We start from the raw sequence: 24,314 nt of genomic DNA, 5'->3' as shown, positions 1-24,314 counted from the left end.
AGCAAATAGATACAAAGAAAACTAGGCAAGCGAAGAAACCAGGTGATTATTAACATCAGGAAAAACAAAACGAGAAGAGAAAGGGAAAACAGACAAAAAGGACATAAAAGACCTCCTTCCAGCTGAGTTAGCTCTCTGAAAGCAGGTTTTCCGGAAATTACACTCACAACTTTGTGCTTATATCTGATTGTCCAGAACTTAGTCCTGTGGTTCTACAGAGCTGTAAAGGAGGCTGGAAAATGGGGTCTTTCATTTCAGCCACCAACGCGCTCTACTGAAAACTGATGTTTCGTTACTGAGGAGGAAAGGGAAAATTCATGTTGGAGGAGACAAGTAACGGTCCTGTCACAGACAGTCGCTTTCATCAAGATGGCACTGCACAATGAACACACAGCTGACAAAAACCTTTATGAACTAAATAACATGGCACCAAAACATATAAAGCAAAAACTACAGGAAACACAAAATCAAATCATTAATAAGCTACCTCTCCCCCAAAGGGTCAGCTCCAAGGAACAGTTAGTGTTTTAAAAACTATTCCAGATACGGAGGAAGAATGAAAACCTATGAAATGATCACATCCTTGATACTATAAGCCTGACAAAGGACAAAAAAAAAAAAAAAAAAGGAAAAATTCAGACCCATATTATATATGCATATTAATGCAAAAAATCTAAATAAAACATAGCCAATACCATCCAACGGTATATTAGTTTCCCATTGCTACTATAACAAATTACCACAAATTTAGTTGATTTAAAAAGTTCAAACTTATTATACTACTGTTCTGTAGGTCAGAAGTCTGGTACAGGCCTAACTGCACTAAAGATCAAGGTGGCCCAGGATGATCAAGGTGGCCTCCCTACTTTAAAGCCAACTGATCAGTTACCTTAATTACACCTGCCAAGTTCCTTTTGCCATGTAATATAACATTCACTGGCATGACGGGAGGGGGACTGCTCACTTTTGATGGGGAATCAAAACTGTACCTGCCACAAGCAATATATTGAAAGAATAACACGCCAAGACCAAGTGGCAGTCATTCTAGGAATGAAAGGCTGACTTATTATTAGAAAACCTGCTAACATAATTCATTATATTCATACATCAAAAAGGGGGAAAAAAAAACACATTTGTCTTAGAAGATGCTAAAAAGGCCTTCGAATAATATTCAGCATCAACTCCAGATATTTTAAATTCTAAGAGCTATACTTCTTTAACTTGATAAAAACTGTATATACCTCAAATGACAGTAGTGCCTTAGTGGTAGAATGCAGGACAGTCCTTCAGGTCAGGGGAAAAAAAAAAAACCTGTCCATCATGACTCAGTTCTGGAAGTACTGCCCAATGTAATTAGACCAAAGAGTAAAATGATAAATATAAATATTGGAAAGGAAGAGGCAAAAGGATAAATATTTGTAGATGTGACATGATCACCATCCTGAAAAGCCCAAGGGAATCAACTGAAAAACTATCAGAAGCAGTAAGAAAGTTCTAGTAAGGAAGCTGGAGTATAAAGCAAATAAGAAAAATCAATATCTTTCTTATACTCCTGAGAAATCCAGTTAGAAAATAAAATGGGTGAAAATACCCTCTTATCACAACACCAACAAGAAGAACAACAGGTAATATAATACCTAGAAATGCACTTAAAATGAAAAGCATGGGCCCCATAAAGTGTCGGTCATTTCACGAAGGGGCAAAGAGAGGACAGGGCCATAGACTGCAACAGACCAAGTGATAAACCTACTGCAATTCTAGTTAAAATGTCAATGGCAGGGACTTCCCTGGTGGGTAAGACTTCTCGCTCCCCATGCAGGGGGCCCGGGTTCGATTCCTGCTCGGGGAGCTAGATCCCGTGTGCATGCCGCAACTACGAGTTTACATGCTGAAACGAAGATCCCACGTGCCGCAACTAAGACCCGGCGCAGCTAAAATAAATAAATAAAATATTTTTTAAAAGTCAATGGCAGTTCAGGATCAAATTATCATAGTACTCATTTGGAATAACAAACGTATAAAATAGACAATAAAGAAGAGTAATGAAAGGGCTTTGTCCTGCACTGACTTGAAATACATGATAAAACTAAAGTAGTTAAACAGTGTGGCACGACTGCAGAAATAGACTTGTAGGAAACAACAGAAAGTTTAGAAGTACAAGCGAGCGTACTGAGAGACTGTATTTACGAGCAGACGGTGTTCAGACCATATATAAATACCCATCCCCTGCAGCCACCAGCCCAGGACCCAATCACCACCTGCAGCAATCAGCCCCCAACAGCCAGGACTTGATCAGTCACTAACAGCTGCCCTAATTTTGCCACCATTTCCAATTTAGACCCAAATGAGAGAAAGCTGAATATGTTCCCCTAACCAAGCACATAGGACACCCTGCTTCCAGCTGGCCGCCCCCAGCTTCCCCAGGCCCACAGCCTCGCTCAGGGAAGCCCTGAAGCCTTACCTTTCCCAGTAGAAGGCTCTCCCTCCCCTGTGCCTGCCTTTGAGATCCGGCCAGCTCCCTTGCTATATATAGCAAGCTCTGACTAAACAGCCTTTGCTTTTTTCATTTAGGAGTCTTTGTTTCTTTCCACAATATCTACTGTGGCGGGGTGATTTAGGAGGTCTTTGTTTATTTCCACAATATCTACCAAGGCGGGGTGCCCTCTAGTTCAAGTGAGTGGGAGAAGGACAGAGTAGTCAACAATATTCAACATTTGAGGGGGAAAAGAAAAGAGATTTGTACTGCATACCCACATCAAAATAAATATCAGACGCATCAAAGAACCAAATGTAAAAAGGAAGTTGTGAAAACAGTAGAAGGAAACACGGATCGCTCGGCACCACAATCCCATGAGGAAGGCCAGACGGGTTGATGCGTATTGTCACTCACAGGTGAGACGCTCAGGTCCAGCAAGGCGAGCGGCAGAGCCAGCATCTGAACCCAAGCTTGACTCCCAGCTCCCAGCGTAAAAGGGACGAGTGGGTGGGAATGGGAATGACTAAGAGACACTCCCCTTCCAGAACGTGGTAAGGCTCCGGCAAGCTGCCAGCAGTCAGCCGGATCTGGACAGACAGTGCCTGGGGGTGGGGACCTTCCTGGGAGGCGGCGTGGCCAGGGCCGAGGCCCCGCCGGAAGCGGACTGCTCACCTGTTGGGCTTGTAGCCCATGCTATCCATCAAGCACGCCTGGTCCCTGTCTCGCGGGAAGTCGTGCAGCACCCACCCTCTCTCAACGCAGTCCTGCTGGTCCAGGCGCTGCTTCAGCACCTTCATGATGACGTAGCTGGGGACTGCAGAGAGAGGAAGACAGCTGGTCACTCTGCCGCCCTGGCCACCTCTCCTGACCCAACAGGAAGGTGAGGGAGCGTCCGCGGCCATGGCCCACGGCCTTCCTAACTTTATTTGACCCTGATTTGAACAGGTGAAGAGGCCGTTTTAGGTGGACAGGGCTGTGGGCGCCCGTTTCCCAGGACCCTCCGAGGTCCTAGCAATGGGAAGAACATGGCCACCCAAGAAGGGAAAAAAGCACTGGGTGACCTTGACCTTGAGCTTGAGTTTTCCCTGACTTTGACAGGATATATGCCCATCGGCCACCAGGGTAGCTCCCAGCCCTCCAGTGATATGTGGGCCTCCCTCCCCGATCCCCCTGCAACCGCAGGGATCCAGTTTTTGCAGCAAAAAGACTTTTCACAGAAGCATACCAATCCCCAGTGGAAGGTCTGGTTTTCCTCCAGTGGGATGGCAATGGTGCCCCCGAGGCTCTCTGCTAATTCACCATACACAAGCGACCCCCTTCTTTTCCCCTTGCCCCAGTTCTCACCTCCTTGATGTTCAGAATCAAATCTCTCTCAAGAATCACAGCTTTAGTTATAACCAGAGACTGAAATCGAGTCTCATGGAGAAGGAGATGTTGAGAAGCCCCTTGTTTACATTGCTGCAATTGACATTTTCCTGAAATTTATACCTCTCTTCTCAGATTCATTAAAAGGCCTGTGTTGCCGGTGTACTGCGTTCTGGCAATTTGCACTGCATTTCCTGCACTTTGCATTCATTTTTCCAGAGATACTTGGTAAATATTACCATTGTTTGCTATGAACGTGGGCCCCCCCCCCCCCAACGAGCTGGTTTCCTGGAGCTGCAGTGACAGGCGGCTCAGCAGCCTTTCTGGAGATGCCCCGTTCCCTCCGTGAGTCAGCCAAGTGGCCCTAACGCACACGCCAAAGGCCCCCGGCTGACAGCCAGGTGAACGTGGCGGTGAGAGATTCAGAAAAATTACTGCTTTCCTCCATGGCTGTGACGCGCCTGGTTACTGCCCTGTGGCCAAGAACCATAAACCTCATCTAAGTCATTTGCATTTCCCTGATTTTGTTCTTTCTTACATCTTCAGCCTTTCTTCCCCAGTCCCTAGGAAAGAGCAGGAAAGGGATTTTGCTCTAATGAGAAGATTTGGCTGAGACAGATCGGTGAGAAGTTGATACAGCTAATCCCATCCCTTCCCTGCTCAAACCTGCCATGGCTCCCCAATGCTCTGGGGATAAGAGCAGTACCCTTCCCCGTGGTCAACAGGGCCCTGCAGGACCCAAGTCCTGCCTCCCCTCCCTGTGAATCTCCCCCAGCTCTTCGCCTCCCCTTGAATGTGCCGGTCCCTCCATCCAGAGCATCCTTCCCTCATGCCTTGCCCGTGGCCAGGCCCCAGAGGAGTGTCTGCTCCCTGGACGGCCCGTCGCTGGGTTAGCACCTGTGCTTCTTCACCTTCACTTGCCACCCCTGTTATTAACTCTCTGGCTAATTCTTTGTGTAACGCTGCCTCTCACGAGGACAAAGGACCATGCCCACCTCGCTCTTCCATGATAACACAGTGCCCGGCAGATAGGAGGCATGGAGGAAAGAGACAGGAGCCTGCCCTTTTCAAAGCTGCAATGCAACTAAACAAAGATGTTAAAACCAACTCGACCAGGCTTTGGGGAGCTCAGAAGAAGAGAGGAAGGGAAGGAGCTGGGCTGGAGGCACACACGAATGCGGGGGCTGGTCTCAGCCCTTCCCTTAGGTGCCAACCGACCTCCACTCGGTCAGGCAGGCTCTCCCAGTCTCAGTTTCCTCAACCGCCAAAGAGGATGCTGGGACCTCTCACCACAGGATCAACACGACGCACAGCTCCAGGCATGTGGGAGATGGCACTCAGATGGGGGCTGGTACTTTCCAGTTTGGGAGATGTATGTCAGGAAACAATGTTTCATGAATATGCTCATGTTTTCCCCAAGGTCAAGGTCACGGTGTGCTGAGTTGGCGCCTGGGATAAAGGATGGTTGACTTCAAACAAGCCTGGGCAGTTAAAGATGGAGAGACTTAGGGCTTCCCTGGTGGCGCAGTGGTTGAGAGTCCGCCTGCCGATGCAGGGGACACGGGTTCGTGCCCCGGTCCAGGAAGATCCCACATGCCGCGGAGCGGCTGGGCCCGTAAGCCATGGCCGTTGAGCCTGTGCTCCGCAGCGGGAGAGGCCACAACAGCGAGAGGCCCGCGTACCGCAAAAAAAAAAAAAAAAAAAAAAAAAAAAAAAGATGGAGAGACTTAGGGACCTCTGTCCTGAGTCCTCTGTTCGTATTCCGGGGGTAGTAAACCTACTGATCCCCCTGCCTCCACTCCCCAGGGGCTGTTTACATTCAGGGCAGCGGCGGGGAGGACAGAGGGGCAGCTGTCACAGCTTCGGCTCGTCCACCCCGTGCCCCCCTCCCCGCGCACGCAGGGTGCACCGGCTCCCACCGGCGGCCCCTGTGAGGAGTCAGGGTGCAGAGAGCCAGCACTAAGGCTACTGTGTGAATAAATAAGGGGTCTTTTCTCTGATCCAGAAACCTCATGTCTTCTGTCAAGAGAAATACAGATTAAAGACAATTGTGTGTTAAGAATCTACCATAGAGCTTTCCAATCCAGGTCTACCCCTAGATATGTACAGACATTCTCAGTGAAATAGTAACTAACACAAAAGCAAGCCTGTCCCAGGGATCCGTCCACTGGAGCGTTACGAGCATCTGTGCTGTGTCCAGGGACAAGGGCTTGACGCTGCCACACACACAGCACACAAGAAGCCAAGGGCCCTGCCCTCCTGAGGCTGACGTTCTAGCCAGCGAGACAGACAATACATAGATAAATGCCCATTTCAGAGTCATAAACACTATGAAGAAAGCAAACCAAATGATGGGATGCTGCTGGTTTGACTGGGTCCAGGATGGTCTCTGAGGTCACAACCGGCCGAGATCTGGACGGTGAGTCCAGCCTCGTGAGTTCTGGGGAGGATGTTCGGGGTGGCACTGGCAAAGGCCCTGAGGCTGGAATGACCTTGGCGCGTGGAAGGGATGGAGGAAGGGCCAGTGTGGCTGGAGCAGAGTGATCTCCGGGCAGTGTGGGTGGGGAGGCCCTGCCAGGTCTTCAGGAAGGAAGGGGATCTGGCCACCCCCAGGCCATCTTGGGAATGCCCATGCTCTGGCCCTTGGTGCATATCTATTGAATGAACACGTGGGGGTTGATCTCAGGATCCTGAGCTAGGACGTCCCGGAACGCGCGCTTTGCCACGTTCGCACAAGGACTGCTTATTTTGTGGAATCAGCCAGTGGAGTCCCCAGCTGGGGTCCCCAGGTCCCATGGATGTGGCGAGTGAAGAACACTTTACCTCCTAGAAAGTCTGCAAAGAGCTTGGGCTGAGGACCCCTGAGTGCAAACCAGCTGTGAACAGCTCCAGCTTTCTAAATTTCTAAAAGGAAACAAAAAAATTTTTTTAAAAAAAGGAATTCCCTGGTTGTCCAGTGGTTAGGACACGGTGCTTTCACTGCGGTGGCCCAGGTTCAATCCCTGGTTGGGGAACTAAGAGCTTGCAAGCCGTGTGGCACAGCCAAAAATAAAAAAAATAATAATAAATAAAAGGAAAGAAACCATCTTTTGCTGACCCCACAGGCACAGCGCCCTCAAGTCCTTGGGCACCCTGAGCAGCTGAGGGGCGCCACAAGCCTCCAGCGGCACCCCGTTAGAGAGAGGCCGGCTGTGGCAGAAAGAGCTCTCTGCACCCCTATCCCAGTCCCAGTCTCTGCGTCGGCAGACGGGGAAGGTGGGTGGCCTGAGCTCTAAGTGGGGGGCTGCAGGAAGATTTGTAAATACTGCTGCTTCTATGAGAGTTCCTTAGAATAAAACCCAGAAAAACTCAGCTCTTAGCTCCCCTGGGTTCCTTTCTTCAAGCAAGTGTGAGCGGAGAGCCCAGTGGTCCGGCTGTGGGACCTCCCTGACCCTCAGAGTCCTCCTCTGGGACACCTGCCTCACTGGCTGTTATGGGGCCTGGAGACAACTTGTGGGAGCTGCCAGATGAGAGTTCTTCTTAAGGGGTGGGTCCTCGCTGCGCGCGGGCTTTCTCTAGTTGCGGCGAGCGGGGGCTACTCTTCGTTGCGGTGCGTGGGCTTCTCATTGCGGTGGCGTCTCTTGTTGCCGAGCACGGGCTCTAGGCGCGTGGGCTTCAGTAGTTGCCGCACGCAGGCTCAGTAGCTGTGGTGCACCGGCTTAGGTGCTCTGCAGCATGTGGGATCTTCCCTGACGAGGGCTCGAACCCGTGTCCCCTGCATTAGCAGGCAGATTCTTAACCACTGCGCCACCAGGGAAGTCCCTGTGTGCGTATAGTTTTAATTCCTCCTAAAAGTTTACCCAGATTCCCATCAGATGGCTACAATGAAGCTACTGGCAAGAAAATGGGACCTTTAAATTACAAACATGAAGTCCAACATCTGAGCTTGAATCTGGCTTTAGGAGAAACGGGCTTGCCCTTGGGAGAGGAGGTCATTGGGTAATTACTTTGCTGACCAGTGATACGCCAGGCCCATTAAGGCCTCAGTTGTTTGGTGGTGAGAATGGCATTGGGCCAATAATTTGTTTTCTTCAACAGTCAGGGCTTCCCTGGTGGCGCAGTGCTTGGGAGTCCGCCTGCCAATGCAGGGGACGCGGGTTCGTGCCCCGGTCCGGGAAGATCCCACATGGCGCGGAGCGGCTGGGCCCGTGAGCCATGGCCGCTGAGCCTGTGCGTCCGGAGCCTGTGCTCCGCAACGGGAGAGGCCACAGCAGTGAGAGGCCCGCGTACCGCAAAAAAAAAAAAAAAAGTCAGTGCTGTTTGGAAACCAAGCTGCACTCCAGGAGGGATGTCTGAGCCACTGAGCTTCTAGAGGCAACAGTGGGCTGCTCGTGCAGCTCGGAGCCTTGGCGATTCAGAGAGGGACCTGGTGGTTCATCCCTTTGACCACCCCCCTCATTTCAAAGTTGAGAAACCAAGTCCCAAAAAGATTCTTCCTCGAGTGACCCACCCAAGCCAGTTTCTCAGCCTGGAAGAAATCTGACTTAAGGTCAAGAAATCTGACTAGATAAAAACACAAAGAGACTTTTTGGTTTGGGGTGGTTTTTTTTTCCCTATTAAGTTGGCAAAGATTTCTAGAGGGAACTTCCCAACTGGCATCAAAAGTTAAAATGTACATGCCTTTTAGCCCAGCAATCACGTTCCTAAGAATTTACACCTAAGATACAACAGCACATACGACCAAAGATGTGCACATAAAGATGTCCATTTCAGTGCTGTTTATAATAGTGACAATCGGAAACGATTTTAAATGTCCGTCAGTAGAGGACAGCTTAAATAAAGGATGCACGTCTATGCAATGTGATATTAGGTAAGCTCTAAAAACTCATTTATATTTATGTTGACTCGGAAAGAGGCCTAGAACAGAATATCAAATGGGAAAAAAGCAAGTAAACGGCTTGTATAATACGGTCTAATTTAAATATATATTGACATACATATACACACATGCACATATCTACACACGCACGCACGGGGGAGAGAGGAGGGCCCCGCTGATGCCCCATGAGTGACAGACGGTCCCTTGGGGGCTCAGGGTCCTGGAGTTGAGAGAGACAATAACACAAGTCAACACATCCTGGCTGGAAAGCCCTAAGGACATGGGAGGCGTGGCAGTGCTGAGCGCTTTGGAGGAGTGCAAGGTCACATTTCCGGAGGACTGGGGAAGACGACGGATACTCACACGGACTCCAGCTTCGAGCCAAAACCAAAACAAGCCCCTCTCTTCAGGCTCTCAGATTAGCCCTTCTCCTCCGAGGGCCGTACCACAATTGTGAATCAATCATTACTGGTGCAGTATTTGTTTAATGCCTACATTCCCACCCTCACCCCCCTCTGGAGAAAGCAGGGACCCCGTCAAGGTGTCTCGTTGCTACACCCGCACATTCGGCATTGTGTCCCGCACATGGCGTAATAAACACACTTAGAATGAGTGAATGAATGAATGCAGAGTACCAATTCCCCCAAACCTGGAGCTCTGAGTCAAGTCCTGTGGCAATGGGAAACAGCCCTTCCCCCAGGGTTCCCTTCATCCATGCCACAGCCCGCCCATGAATTAAATATGCAGTCAACAGAAGACGTGTTGACGTCTGGGATTTGTTTCAAAATATTCCTGATGGAGAGGGGGGATCTTCCTGGCAGATTCCACATGCACCGGGGGTGACCATGAGCTCACATGGGCTCCTCATACTGGTTATGGGTCCCTTCATGTTCCTTATTCTATTCTCTCTGCTTTTTGCATACGTTTAAAGGCCTCCATTAACAAAGTGGGTTTTTTGTTTAAAGGAAACAATTGAAAGGCCTAAAGGAGGTGGAAATGACCACTGTGAGAGACCACTGCAAAACGACAAAGGATGAAATCTCCCTGGAGGTCTGTCCTTGCACCCCAGAAGCGGCTCCACTTTGGGGGGACCTGAGGGCTGGGCGGAGCCCTAGCCCTTCTGTCACTCCGCTCTGGGCCCTGGAAGCACTGCCCAGGAGCCTGGCATCTGCACGGATCTGCCTTCCTGGGCAATCCCGGGAAAGCTGCTGAGACCCGCACACCAGGCCATTACCCTCTCTGTGTCTCAATCAAGGTTGAACGCTGGTAACTGGGGCTCCTGGGGCCTGGGAGACAGAGGCTGCGAGGCCACGGAGGTTCGCTGGTCCCCTCCCCCTCCAGCACGGACAGCTCTGGGCAACACCAAGGGTCCCCTCGCAGGGACGGGCTGTGCTCCCCCATTGGAGACGGGGAGACACTGCTGGCGGCGAAAACAAATGACAGACCCCTCTGGATACCGCCTCGGGGGCCCTCCCGGACACAGACACGGCGTGCGGGCCCAGGGGTGAAGGGTAAGGCGGGAAGATCCTGCCTTAAGTGCATTTCCCGGCCGAACACCTGCAACTCCTGTATCAGGTTTTCTGCTCTGTGCCTTCGTTTGGCTGCCGCCTTTTTTCCCCCTGTAGGCCATCTGCTCACTTTTCCAACCCCACATGGTCTGACCAGCCGGTTCAGCAAAAATGCAGCCTTTTCAGAGCAGATCTCGGCCGCCGTGTTCTGCTGGAAGTTGAAAGTCCCCTTGATAACGCTGTCCATCGCCCTTCATCCCCCTCTCGGAGAGAGAGATTTTCAGTGTAGTCGCAAGTCTTTCTCCACTGAGTCAGGTGCCTCAGGCTTGATTTCTGGGCTTGACAGTTAACATCTTACCCTGCGTATAAGCTACTGCCAAGGGCTACCTCTCCGGAATGTCCTGTCAACCCTAAATTTAGCAAAGTGCAAGATATGAATATCCCATTATTTCATAAAGGCCACATCACATGGTTTCGGGTGTTGTTTTTTTTTTTTCTGAAAATCTTCCATAAAAGATGGCAGTCCTCACGTTGACCTCGAGGTTATTAAAATCTCAATCCACGTATTCCCTGCCGGCCGGCTGTGCTCGAGGGGTGGACGGGGAGCCTCGGTCACAGGCGAGAGGTTCCCAGGTCCCCCACCAACCCCACCCGGGACACCCGGCCCACCCTTGGTCTTGAAGGGGAGGCGTTCCTGTTCAAAGGCCTGGGCCCCAGGTCAAAGCCCCCGCCTGCATATCAATCCTACGGCTCAGACGGAAGAAAGTACCCCCCTGAGTCAGGCCACCATGAGGTGACTGGACAGGACTCTTCTTCCCAGGCTGCAGGTGTAACATCCTCAGTCAAGTCCAGCTCAGAATGCCAGTGGCATTCGTTAGCGAGGGCCCCGAGAGAACAGCTAAGCCAGCTCATGATTTGTCCTGTGGAAACCAGAGCCGAAGGCAGAAGGGACTCTCTCGGAGCCCTTCCCCCGACCCCTTCCTGCCGCCTGTCGTCCAAGCCTCTGCATCCCTGACCCGGGGCTCGGCTGCTGGGGGAGGGGTCCGAGGGGCACCGAGGTTGCTGGCGCTGGCCCTGAACGGCTAGGACGGAAAGTGGAGAAAAGGAAAGAGCTCCCTCAGCCGGTGCTTCAAGGTAAAAAGACCCAAGGTTGATTGACGCACCCAGGACAAGCCATTTAACCCTCCCACCACCCCCGGGCAGATCAGAAAACGCTGAGGACCTCACCACACACCCTACACACTCCCGACACACACACTCAGAAACCCACCGACACACTACACACACCCAGGCACTCACCTATAATACCCCTACACACCCCTACAGGACACGCACGTTACACACCTGCTACACGCGTACCTGCACCCTACACACGCTATCCCCCCTTGTGCAACACACACACTCTACACCCCACACCCCTCTACACACAATACAGTGCACGCGCTTACCCCCTCCCCTACACACACACACACACGTGGACACACACACGTGGACGCACACACACGCACACACATACACACACACGCGCAGCCTGTAACTGCCCCTGCAACGTCTTTCCCTCTTCAAGGCCCCATTTGAGAGCAAGTAAAGGGGACACTTGGCATCTGTCGGGGGTTGTGGGAGACTCAGCATTTCCCCCCCCTTCCCAACATCCCGGCGCAGCCCCGGACCCCGCCCCCTCCTGATCAGGCCCAGTGGGAGAGTCTTGGAAAGGAACCCAGCTGCGGAGGAGAAAGAGGGGTTGCTTTCGTTTCTGTTTTTCATTTCCATCTCATGCATACTGATGCTCCAAAGAAATGGGGCTCCCATTCCCCCCACACATCTGTCTCTTCCCCACATTGCTGGGGGCTTGACCCAGGATCTGGGTTGGGCTCTTCCGGGCCCCGACTTACTATCACTGTAATTCAGTGAAAGCTAAACTCCACCATTTCTGGGAGACCGTTACCCTTCGGATGACACTGATTCCTGGCAGCTGAGGCCTGCGAGCCCTCCTCTCTGCTGTAACCAGGAATCAGGAGTGTCTTAGAAGGACCTGCAGCGCCACAGTGCCAGGACCTCAGGCCAGGCTTTCCATTAGCGACGCTCTTTGTTTATTATTTACTGCCACCTGCTGGTCAACCATGGATCCTGCGCCCCAAGTGAGCACTTAAAATGATAAACAGAACATTTCTAAAACTCGTACAGCAGATGACAAGGAGAAACCAGCTTGTTCGAATTGGTTGTACTCCACAATTCTCTGGGGGGAGCAAGCCCCTGGGAGAGCTTGCCTCCTTCGAAAACTCAAGTCACTTCCCCCGGCCAAGTGCCTGCCTTGGGCAGCCAGTGTTTCCCAGGCACAAGATGGAACGGATGTCTTTTAAGACTTCTTCAGGTTCCAAAAGTCTGTATCCTAATATCTCTATTACTTAACAACAACATTTAAATCTGCTTGGCAGACAGTGGTGCCAGGAAATAACGATTTTTAAAAAATAATTTAAAAGTTTTTGGGACTTCCCTGGTGGTCCAGTGGTTAGGACTCCACACTCCCAATGCAGGGGGCCTAGGTTTGATCCCTGGTCGGGGAACTAGATCCCAAATGCTGCAACTAAGACCTGGTGCGGCCAAATAAATAAATAAACAGATTTTTTTTTTTTTCTTTCTTTTGGCGGTACGCGGGCCTCTCACTGTTGTGGCCTCTCCCGTTGCGGAGCACAGGTTCCAGACGCGCAGGCTCAGCGGCCATGGCTCACGGGCCCAGCCGCTCCGTGGCATGTGGGATCTTCCCGGACCGGGGCACAAACCCGTGTCCCCTGCGTCGGCAGGTGGACTCCCAACCACTGCGCCACCAGGGAAGCCCAACAGATTTTTAAAAAATAAATAAATAAAATAAAAGTTTTATTTCCTGCCACAATTAGCAAATGGGTTTCAACAGGAAGTTTTCTTCTTAGAGTTGACAACAATTTTTTAATATTGGCTTTTTTTCCCAAGTCCAAAAGAGTACATTAGGCCTGGGACTCTGACCAACCAGGAGGCTGGTCTGTACTCCTCATCCCTCGGTGAGCGGCTGCCCGCTTTCTATCACTCCCCTCTCTGCCACGTCTACCGGGGCCAAAAGCAAAGTTAAGATTGAGGTGCCAACACTGCTGACCCATTCACAGCTGAGAGGCGGCTCTCCAGCAGTGGGCCCCTGGGCTTCTCTTGCTAATGAGGTTTTAGACGAGAAAAAAAAGACCATTTAAAAACATTCTTCTGGGGTGGGGTGGTGGTGGTGGGATGAACTGGGAGATTGGAATTGACATATATACACTAATATGTATAAAAGACAGAACTAATAAGAACCTGCTGTATAAAAGATAAACTAAAATTCAAAAACAAAACCATTCTTCTGTAAATAAATGGGGCTTCACTTAGCAAATTAATAAGACTTTTAATAAAAATGCTCACTTAGACACACTGTGGATAATGATTTGGTAATTGGTTAATCTTAAAACGCAGCTTTACACTTTTCAGTGGAAAGTGAGAAGAGGCCAGCAGTCCAGGTGCGGACCAGACTGTTGTAAAGTGCAGAGTATTAACATCAACGGTACACTGCGGATCAAAGGTTTAAGGGGCACGGGTTTCCTTCCATTTTAACGAAGTCAGGGCTCAGAATCAGTTACTTCCGCCCACATCTCAAGGGCAGCGAGAATGCCGTTGCCCACATGACCCGTGAGGAGACAATCAGCGACTACTGGGAAACCAGGAAACAACCATAAGCCCCGTATTCTGGGGTCAAAAAGACGCGACGGCATAGTTACTTAACAAGCATGTGTGCCAGTGCTTACTATGAGCTCAGCTCTGTTCTGAGCATGAATTTTCTCTGATACAAGTACTGATTCATGTAATCTTCATAACAACCCCATTTTACGGATTAGGAAACTGAGGCACAGAGAGAGGAAGTAACTTGCCCAAGGCCACACACTAATAGGTCGTGGAGCCCAGAATTAAACCCAGGCCATCAGGCTCTGAGGCCACCTGCTCCACCTCTGCTCTCTGCCTGCCTTTCAGAGGAAGAAACAGCATGAATTCTGCCCTCCATTCTGCATTTTGTTTGCAGCGTGCCCTTGGGTGAGTGACTTTACCTCCCAGCTGGGTTTTCTCCCTCTTTAAAAGAGAACTAGACTCTCAGTTCTCTAAGCTCCCTGAAAGCCCCTACGTGGCACGTCTGAAGTCAGGCCACCCCCAGCTCTGAGGACCCATGAGGCCATCGGGGTTCAGCCTCACCGAGTCATGGGATGCAGCCAACCCTGAACCAAACCAGAACGTTCAATGCAAGCTTTCCCTAGGGTGGCAGATTAGAGGTGGCCACTCCTACCGCTGAGAGGGGACTCTAGCCCCCCACCCCTGCCTTGAATCTGGGCTAGTCTTATTGACTAGCTTGATGGAAGTTCATTCTGGGACTTCTGAGGCTGGCTCAGCAGAAGACATAGCTCACCCCATCCACCACCCCATCCACCACCCCATCCACCGCTGCCGCCCTGGGCCTCCTTGGGATGCTTGTTCTGGGGGAAGCTAGGACCACATAAGGGGGGCTGATCAACCCGAGGCCGCCATGCTGGGAGGAAGCCCAAGCTAGCCGTGTGGAGAGGCTGTACAGAGAGAGGTCTCACCAGCCCCATATGGTCCAAGCATCTCACTCCAGGCCCCAGCAGATGCAATAGGGAGATGGGGATGAAGAATCCTGCCCCAGCAGATGCAATAAGGAGAAGAACCAAGGAACCAGGTTGCCACCAGAACCGAGGACAACATGTAGGGCCCCAGAGGAGCCAGCCCAGTTGCCTCTAGCTGTTCAAGCCATGCCAAGTTAAGGCCCAAGGCAGTGCGGGGTGGAGCCGTCCCTGCCACACCCTGCCTGAAATCCTAGTGCACGAACTGAGGAACAAAATGAAACAGATGTCCTTTTATGCTGTCACATTGCAGGGTGGCTGCAACAGATAACTGAGCCCCAGACGTGGAGCAGACTGGACTTCTGCCAGTTCCTGGTGACCATATAGGGACCAGGCACCCAAAGCTGACATTAGTCACAGGAAGAGAATACGATACCCAGAAAATCCACCTATGAAACATCCGTCTACCGAACAATCTTGCTGCTACTACCGTGAGTTCTCCTACAATTACGACAATGAAAAGTAACTATTAATAATCATACTAGTAAGTATCCAGTAAGTGGCCTATCGTGTGCCATGCACAGTGCTAAACATTTTACAGACACATTCTCATTTAGATACCTAACACGCCATGACTCTGATACTGTGAAAAGCTCCCCCTTGCAGATGAGGAAACCGTAGTTCTGAGCGGTCGGGTGACTTGCCCAAGGTCACGCAGCCGGGCAGTGGCAGGAACCGAGCTGGAATCAAGTGGTGATTGCACAGCCCAAACCTGCAGCCGCTCCCCTGACTGTCGAGGAGTGACCGTCGCTGGCCACCTGTCTAGAAACCCGTCAGGCTGCCTGCTGCCTTCTATCGCCTGTTCTCCCTTTGTTCCTTTGAGACAAACGGGGTCTCACCTACACAGAAATGCAGGCAGCAGAGGGGAGCTTCTGGGCCCCCGACGCCACAGGGCGTGCCTGCCTGCTCTTGCCGCCCCACACTGCCCCAGGGCACGTGCTGGGCGCTCAGCTGTGAAATCGTTCGTTCACCCACGAACAGTAGCTGAGCTCCTGGTATGAGCCACGCTGGCCATGGGGACTTGGGGGCAGACAGAGCAGAGCAGAAGCAGAAGCATGCAGCGGGAGGTGCTGGGAGGGGTCCCAGAGGAGGTCTTTCTTACCTCCCAGTAACCTAACCGTGGCCCAGTGGAGAGAGGGTGGTGAGATCAGAGTTCTAGCAGCCAAGGTCACAGCTCGGGTAAATGGAGGTCTGTGGTGAGAGGTGACGAAGAGGGAGGTGTCTCTCCCGCCCCCTCCCCTGGGTCCCAGAGCAGGCCCCAGGGAGGAGGGGTGGGAGGGAAGGGCACAGGCACTTCCCTATACGCTCTGTACTCTCCCTCACCTCCCGCTTCCTGCGTCTCTCTGCCCCAACCCCCCCTCCCTTCGTTCTACCCCAGCCCACTTCTCGCTCAGGGCAAAGCTGGAGGGCATGGGCCCCCGCACTCCCCTCCCCGGCCGATCACAGCTGTGCCACGTTCCCCATGGGGAAGCTGCAGCGCTGCCTTCTAGCTGACAAACTCCGGCAGGTCTCCAGGGACGGGACGTGGCGACCGTCCGACGTGTAGGGGTCGCAGAAGGTCACCGAGGGCAGCCTCCCCTCCACACCTCAGGCCTCACTCACAGCCCAAGGAGAAAGCCGGTGTCAGCTCCCCCTCCGGGGCATTCTGAGAGGGGAAGGGGCTTCGAGCTGCACCTGCCTGGAGGGGGTCGTGAGGGGCTGGCCAGACGGTTGCGCAGGGAGACCTCCTAGCTGGAGGAGAAGGCTGGGCCTTGGGGCCTGGCCTGTCGAAGACGATTTCACAGCTGAGTGGCTCGGAAACCACCAGGGCTGCCCGTGGAGGGGAAATGCTTCCAGAAGCTTTGGTCGGAGTGAGAAGGACACCCTGCACCTCTGGGCTCCCCTTCTGTTTTGTGATCTGCACGCCTGACACACGGCAAGCCCCCGATGAACATTCAGCCCAACAAAAACAGCTGAGCTGCCCCTCTTTGGTGACACGGCAACAGTAGACAGGCCCCACTCTTGGGGGGAGAGAGACGTTTCATTGACCAGATGCACGAGTGAACTGAGAGCCCCTCGCTGCCTCAGTTTCCCCGCTGCTCTGGCCACTGAACAAACAGCTTTGCAACCTTTCGGCCACAGACTTTGGGCTGATGCCCCAGCAAAGCATCATTTTAATAATGATGCTTTTGCAAATCAAAGTCTAGTTTTTACAGACTAAGAGCTGGTCCCCTAGGGGCGCAAACCTGTTGATAAAGCTTTCTACGGCTGTCCTCATTACGGGCCTCTGGCCCTCACGACGCACCCCGACTTTGAGACCCACTGCTTCTGCTGGGCCGTCTCAGCAGGAAGACTCCTACCTAGTATCCAGAAGGAAACCTTTGTAGTAGTCCCAGCGGAAAAGTCAAAAGTTTGACTGGAAAAAAGGAGCTACTTCAAAAGCATTGTCAGACCGCGAGGTGCGGGTGCCTTCAAAATGCATAAATTACAGGGGTGTCCATTCATCAACCGACAGGCAGCCCGACGGTGGGGCTCTGGGTGGAGGCACCAAGGGGACGTGTGGGGACACATGCGCGGGAGGTGCAGTGCGTAAAATACACGCTGGATAGAAGAGTAAATTAATGTGTTTATTACTCACTGCTTCGAGTGCGTGCGGGCGCGCGCGCGTGTGTGCGGAAAAATGAAAGAAAAATGTAGAGTTTTTTCAATAATAAAAAGGGAGTTGCACTGCGGGGCCCCTAAAGCTTGTGAAAAATTAAACTCGATGGATTCAAACTGTCCTATTTCCACTTCAAAAGAGAAGAGGCACTGAGCTCTTCCCAAGTTATCTTCAAACGCCCAGCACCCTAGAAAGTTTCTTTAAAAAAATAAAGGCTCCTGTTCCCCCAAGCACTGTACCGGTTACTGTACCCACTGTCTCTCCCTCTTCTAATTATACCCCTGTGAGTCTATTAATCAACTGGTAAATTATTTAGAGAGTCATGCGCTGTCTTCAGCTGCTACAAACACACCACATGCAAAGACTTGCTGGAAACGGGCTGGGGTCCCTCGGGGTCTCCCCTCTGCAGTAAGACAGCTTGCAGCTCACCAAGGCCGCACTGTCAAAAAACAAGAAATAGCGTTCCGCTTACCTCCTCGGATGGGAAGATTTACTTTGTCTTTCAACTCAGCAACTCTTTGCAAGGTTTTAACAAAGGAGAAAAGCGGATGTATTGTCGAATCTTTGGTGTGCATTTAGTGATGAGAATATTAATTCCCCCTAAAAAAAAAAAAGGCAGCACTTCGGCTGAGCTCTGATCCATGCCTCCTGGGATGTGGACTCGTGGAAGGCTCTCGAAAACGCTCATAATCATGCCAATTTGGGGCTGGTTTCGCTTGTCTGTGCTCCGATGGCTGCGTTGGCTGTGGTGAGGTCTCATTACCAGAAAGGGTGCAAATTAGAGTCTGGAATCTCCCTCAAATCTCCCACCTCTTCTCAGGTTCTATTAGGCCATGAGGGACCTTCTCCAGATAGAAATATTTCAGAGACACGGGGTATACGGGAGGGGGCACAGTAACACTTGGTAATGATCTGTCTTCCGCGTTACCTTTTCTACACACCAGGACTTGCACTTTCAGGGGAAAGTTATTACGCCAATTAAATAGCTGTTTTCTCAGCTGAAAGTCAGTATATGTGTGGCATGTGCACCAAGGAGTTTGGGCCTTTTTTAATTGAATCACTCTAGCTGTCGGAGTGCTGGCAGGGGCTGGTTACAGAGGTAGAGTGACTTAGGAGCTCCCTGTAACTTGGCCAGTGAGCCAGGTTGGCAGGTGCTGGGGTGCACAGTTCTCCCTTCCAAGGCTCCTGGAGAGACAGGAGATGGGAAAAGCTAGGGTCTAACCTGAAAACCCCACCCCGGGGACACGCCCTCGCCAGCGGTCCCCCAACCTGACAATCCCAGCACGTTCGGAGCGCAGTGGGGACGGATCTAGACAAGCATCTCACACACTTAGAGCAAAAACTTAAACCAACGAGGACAAAATATGCCTTTGGCTGTTTTAATATCTCCCCTGGGTCACCGGGCTCCGGAGAAAGCGCAAGCAATGTTCGAGAATGAAAACAAGGCCCAGAGCCCGGGTAGAAGGCAGCCCTGCTGAACCAAAGAGACGGTGGTGCACCACTAATTAGACCCAGCAATCTGGAATGAGGTTACACCTACTGCCAACAGCCACGGGACCGTAAGTTATGGCCGAAATTCCCAGGAGAAGGACTGAAAATAAAGCAACGCAGACTTCTCTCTGATGGGGTGAGTTGAGGCCCATGAGAAGGGCTGGTTTTCGTACTAAGTGAAACTTGGGAAATGAGACATTCCGATGGGCAAAGACAGGGGCCCCCTTCCTCTGGAAGCTCCGCGTGCTGAGGGTTAAGGAATGTCACCTTCCAGAAGGCCCTTTGGTAGGAATGAAGCCCAGAGAAGGCTCAGGGCACATCATTTGCAGGTGGTGGCCGCTGTGACTCACCGGTGATTGAAGCACAGAACTGAGCTCTAGCTGCTCCTTCGCCCGATTTGGGGGAGAAAACAAGAACAACTGCACACGTGGCCCTAGTGCGCACTGGCCATAGCGCTCACCAGCACCGACCGTGGGACTTTAAATGGCATACGAGCAGGTGAGAAGTTATTTTTCCAAAGGCCCAGAAGAGTTTTTACATGTTCTGCACCCACATAAAAGCGACGGGAGCTCCCGGGCCGTCAAGCCTGCATGACACGCGGCCTGGCCCTGCGGGTCATGGGCGGGCCCCGCTCCGTGGCTGCCGGTGGGGGGGGGGGGTGTGTGGCCACGCTGGGAGCGCTGCACGGAGTGCAGCTCAAGTCGGAACGAGTTTAGGAGGTCAGACCTACGTATCTCAAAATCCGGAGCTCGGAATAAGCATCTCCCCACAGCACCCAGAGAGGCCGCCAAAAGCCCAGGATCAAGAGACTTAGGACGAGCTAAGCCGGGGCCCTGGAGTCCTTAGCCCAGTACATGTGGAAAGATGGGAAAGCAACAGTTATTAATTTTGCTGCTGATTTGAAAGGAGGAGGTGTTGGCAGCACCTGTGAGGACAAAAAAGAACGTAACTGAGCCTGCAGAGGTCACAGCTGGGACATCACATCATGAGGCCCCGCAGGGGGGAAAGAAGAGGAAGTGGCTCCCTGGGGGGAAGACGGCATCTGGATCTCTTCTCGGAGCTGCTGGTGGCGGCAGGGACCTTGAGGGTGGCCGGGATGCAGTGATAACCCTGCTGCCCGTCACTGGGGCCTGCAGCTCCGAGGCACGTGGAGAGAGAGATGGGCAGCGGGTGAGGCCGAGTCAGCCAGCGGCCAGGAGCTCGGGGCAGAGTCCCCAGTGGAGGAAGTCCAGCCCCCGGAAAGGCACTGCCTGCCTTCAGCCGGGGGGGGGGGGGATGAGGGGGGCGGTTTCTACACTAGGTTGACTGCAGGGCAGGATGTTCCGGCAGTGACATCCACCAGCTCCGAGGTGCTGGGGCTCTGCCCCTGGGGGGTGAGGCCGCTATGTCCTTATGAGAATCTCTGCCCCTTTAGATGAGCTCCCTGAACCTTGTAGGATTTCTGGAACCTTCTGGATTTCACGTGCAAACCACTGGCAGGGGCTTCCCAGGAATGCTGCTGACACCCAGCAGAGATGTCCGACACACGCCCAGGGTTCTGTGAAGGGAAATCTGCATCGCCTCGACGGTCCCACAAGGCGGAGAGGCAGCCGTGTCTCCTCCTCCCAGAAAATCCTGTCAACGGGCTGAAAGCGTTCGGGGCCACGCCTCGCTGCTCATGAGGATTCGGGAGGAACCTTCTGATCCAGGGCAGTGCTGGGAGGATGTGCTGCCTCCACCCCGCCTCACTCTTGCCTGGAAAGGAGAACCACTCATCCGACGGGCCTTGTCCCTCCAGCTGGCAGGCCCTCGCCCCTGGTGTAGAGGGATTCCCTTCCCACTTAAGCCCCTACTCGGGGCTCTTCCTGGGGAGCCTGGGCTGTTCTCCCCAACCTCACTGTCGGGGTGTGGCCGTTTATTGTAAGGTGTCACCCTTGCATCCCAACTGGCTTGTCCCCAGGCCTGGACTTGGGGGGCGGGGGTCATGTTAGGAAGCCCAGCTGTGCCCTCAGATCCCGGCCACATTCTCCATCCGATGCTCCCAGCAGACCCTGGGCCTGTCTCCTACTGGGTTCAGAACTCAGGTGTGATGTGGTTGATTCCCACCCCCAGATCTGCACCTGCACCTGAGACCCCAATGCCAGATGCCAGCGATGCTGGCTTCCAGAAGCTGTCAGCCGCTGTCATGAGAGGTGGCCACGCAGAGCTTCCGGGTTCAGTCTGACCTCGTTTTCAGACCCGACTTCAGTGGAGAATCATTTAAATTTGGTCCTGTTTCCGCTGGTGGTGATGCGGGCGGCCAGACCCGGGTGGTTCCCGAGCTCGTCCTACCAGCCGAGCACTTTGGGTCTCCCGGCAGCGTTTCCACAGCCCACTAATGAGCCCCTGTTAGTGGTGATGAATGTAAATGCATTCTTTGTTACCCCTGTGAGATCGGGATTCGTGAAATGACAGAATTTATTGCTTCTGTTAGGAAGATATGATATTGGTGGTGGTTGTGTCTTTCATTCTGTAGGAAGTGCAAAAGTATAGAGCTACATTGTCTAAGTAAAGAGAAGGTCGCAGAGGGAAAAATTTAGCACAAAGCGTTGAAGATCGAAGCTACCAGGGTCTCGCTCACTTTATAGGAAATTGGGAATTTTGCACCGTCTCCTAGGTATACACCAAAAAAAAGAGAAAAAAAACAAAACAAACCCCCTAAACATCTCTGCCTCTTGCCCACCAGTGAAAAGGCTCCTTGGGTTTATTTTCAGGGGTCAGAGAGAGAGAGAGATTGGAAGATGCTGTACTACTGACTTTGAAGACGGAGAAAGGGGCCTCTGGAAGCTGGAAAAAGCAAAGGAAACAGATTCTCCCCAAGGGATTCCTCAGGAAGGAGTGCAGTCCTGCCAACACGTGATTTTAGGACTCCTGACCTCCAGGACTGTAAGATAGTAAATCTGTGTTGTTTTAAACCACTAAGTTTGTTTCAGCCACGATAGAAAACAAATAACCTGGCAATACCCAGAGATGGCAAAGCCGTGGAGGACTCGAGCGTTCCGGGCACGGCTGGGAGGGGGACACCTTACTTCGGTGTCACGAGTCACACCCGCTCATGGGTCCCAGGCATCAGTTCCCCCTAAGATGCTTAGGGGTGTCTGCAAACCCGTGCCGGTACAGAGGACGCGTCATAGTGTTGCTGAAGGAGTGCAGATTTGGAGACCACCTGAATATTCACTTTCCGTAACTTTTTATGTTGAAAAAAAATTCAAAAGTACGGGAAAGTTGCAAGAAGAGTCAAGGAATTTCCGCCTCCCCTTGTCAGAGATTTACCCACTGTCAACAGGGCCTCATCTGCTTGGTCATCGTCTCTCTTCCTGAACCACAAAATGCTTTCTCGTGGAGAATTAAACAGATTACCCTCCAGTCTGTGCAGTGGAATACTACGCAGCAACGTTTACAATGACATAAATCTATTAACTTGTTATCCTATTCACTCATTTATGCAACAAATGTTCTGTGGGGTGCTCATCACCTCCCCACCCCCCTGCCCCAGTAAAGGGGAAGCTGGCCTCGCTGGAGGGCAAGTGTGCTTGAGGGGGTGCCAGGCCCCCGTCCCTGCTTGCTGCTCCCACCCCTGGGTGCACACACCCCAGCCTGTCCTCACGGCAACCCTGCAACCAGGGGTTTCTGTCTCCATCTCGCCACTGGGAGGCCTGGGCTACGTGGCCGGGGTGGAGGGCAGCGGGACCTGAACCGGACAGGGAAGCACCAGAGCTGGCACTGGTTTTCACTGGCGCCCAGGTCTCCTGTTCACACATCATCCTATTCACCACCCTGGTGACTCAGGAGTGAACAGACTCGCCTGCCGAGAACATCATGTCTCACCACGCAGATCACTGTGCCTGAGGGATCCCATGCTGCCTCACCTGAACTTCACCCTGGAGACTAGAACACCTCAGGGAAGGCCTTGGGAGGGCCAGGGCGGGACATCCTTCCTGGGGGGCTCTTTGGGCTGAGGTCAGGAGCAAGCGGCCTGTCCCACGCCTCCCAGTCACAGATTACTCCATCCGGAAAACAGTAGGAGAAGGGGAGGGTATCCTCACAACACGCGCACTGCCCATCACAACGGCCCCTCCTCTCTGGGTCGGTTTTCTTCACAGCAAGTACCTGTCCATATCAGACGTGATAACGAGCCTGTGCTGATTGCACAGAGGAGCTACAGCCCTTTACATAAGAGTGGAAGAGATAGGTGTGGGAAACGCACTGCCCGGGGATGAGCCCAGACGTGAACTGGCTCTGAGGTCCTCAGTACCTCGGTCCCTTCTCTGTGGCTCCTTTGTGGACTCAGGAGACTGGAGAGAGTGGTCTCAGTGGTGCCCTTCCTGGGGGTCAGATCTGGGGGATGCTTTCAGAGCATAGGTCACAGAGGGGTCTGGAAAGATGATCTGGTCCAGCCTCCCCTGAGGACCAATGGCTGGTCAGTCCTCCCTATCTGCAAAGCTCTCTGAACCTTCTAGCTTCTGACTGCTGATTAAATTGGAATCTTGCCCGATGGTATTTTTCTGTACACCAATTAATGAGGTGGGCGGCACTATGGCCTCTCCCGGCTCCCAGGTTTTTTTTTGTTTTGTTTTATAAATTTATTTTATTTATTTATTTTTGGCTGCGTTGGGTCTTCGTTGCTGCATGCGGACTTTCTCTAGTGGCGGCAGCTGGGGGCTACTCTTCGTTGTGGAGCACGGGCTCTAGGCACGCGGGCTCAGTAGTTGTGGCTCGCGGGCTCTAGAGCGCAGGCTCAGTAGTTGTGGCGCACAGGCTTAGTCGCTCCATGGTATGTGGGATCTTCCCGGACCAGGGCTCGAACCCGTGTCCCCTTAGTTGGCAGGTGGATTCTTAACCACTGTGCCACCAGGGAAGTCCCCCCTGCTCCCAGTTTTAAGCGTTATCAGTTATGGAAAGCAAGCATTCTTGAGAAACAGGAACATTCCACACCACCAGTGAAATGCATCATGTCCACAGACCCCTCCCCCTCACTTGGAAGCCAAAGGGACCAACCAGGGAACAAAACCAGAGCCTTTGCCTGCCGGAAAGCCCAATTTCCATTCCCTGGTTCTTTTCCCCAGTTTGGGCCCCCGCGTGCCCAGAAAGCCTCACACAGAGGACTCTCTCTTCAGAGCCTAGAAGGTCGTGGCAGTCATGGCAAGTGTGGCCTACCTGCGGTCTCCTTTTCGAAAAAGGGCTGGATCATCTCGCCGTACTTGGACTTGTCTGCCATGGCCTCTTTGAGCAGTTGCCCACAGCAGACTAGAGGAGAGAGGAACAGAAAGACGCC

The 24,314-nt window shown here is 52.4% G+C and overlaps 1 protein-coding gene across 2 annotated transcripts in view; it reads right to left on the bottom strand.

Annotated features, from left to right (window-relative positions):
• The window catches only part of AK8 (adenylate kinase 8), a 134,636-nt gene that overhangs the window by 57,346 nt on the left and 52,976 nt on the right, over positions 1 to 24,314 (bottom strand). For both annotated transcript variants that reach the window (XM_030838455.2, XM_060299919.2), the window contains exons 10-11: positions 24,197 to 24,286; positions 3,149 to 3,290 (exon numbers count right to left, since the gene is read on the bottom strand). In XM_030838455.2, the coding sequence (XP_030694315.2) occupies positions 3,149 to 3,290; positions 24,197 to 24,286 (232 nt within the window). The remainder of the gene's footprint in view (positions 1 to 3,148; positions 3,291 to 24,196; positions 24,287 to 24,314) is intronic.

Source organism: Globicephala melas, chromosome 6 (assembly GCF_963455315.2).
Source record: "Globicephala melas chromosome 6, mGloMel1.2, whole genome shotgun sequence".
Classification (NCBI taxonomy): Eukaryota; Metazoa; Chordata; class Mammalia; order Artiodactyla; family Delphinidae; genus Globicephala; species Globicephala melas.
The sequence above is the reverse complement of the archived record's forward strand: the minus strand, read 5'-3'. Positions and strand labels throughout refer to the sequence as shown.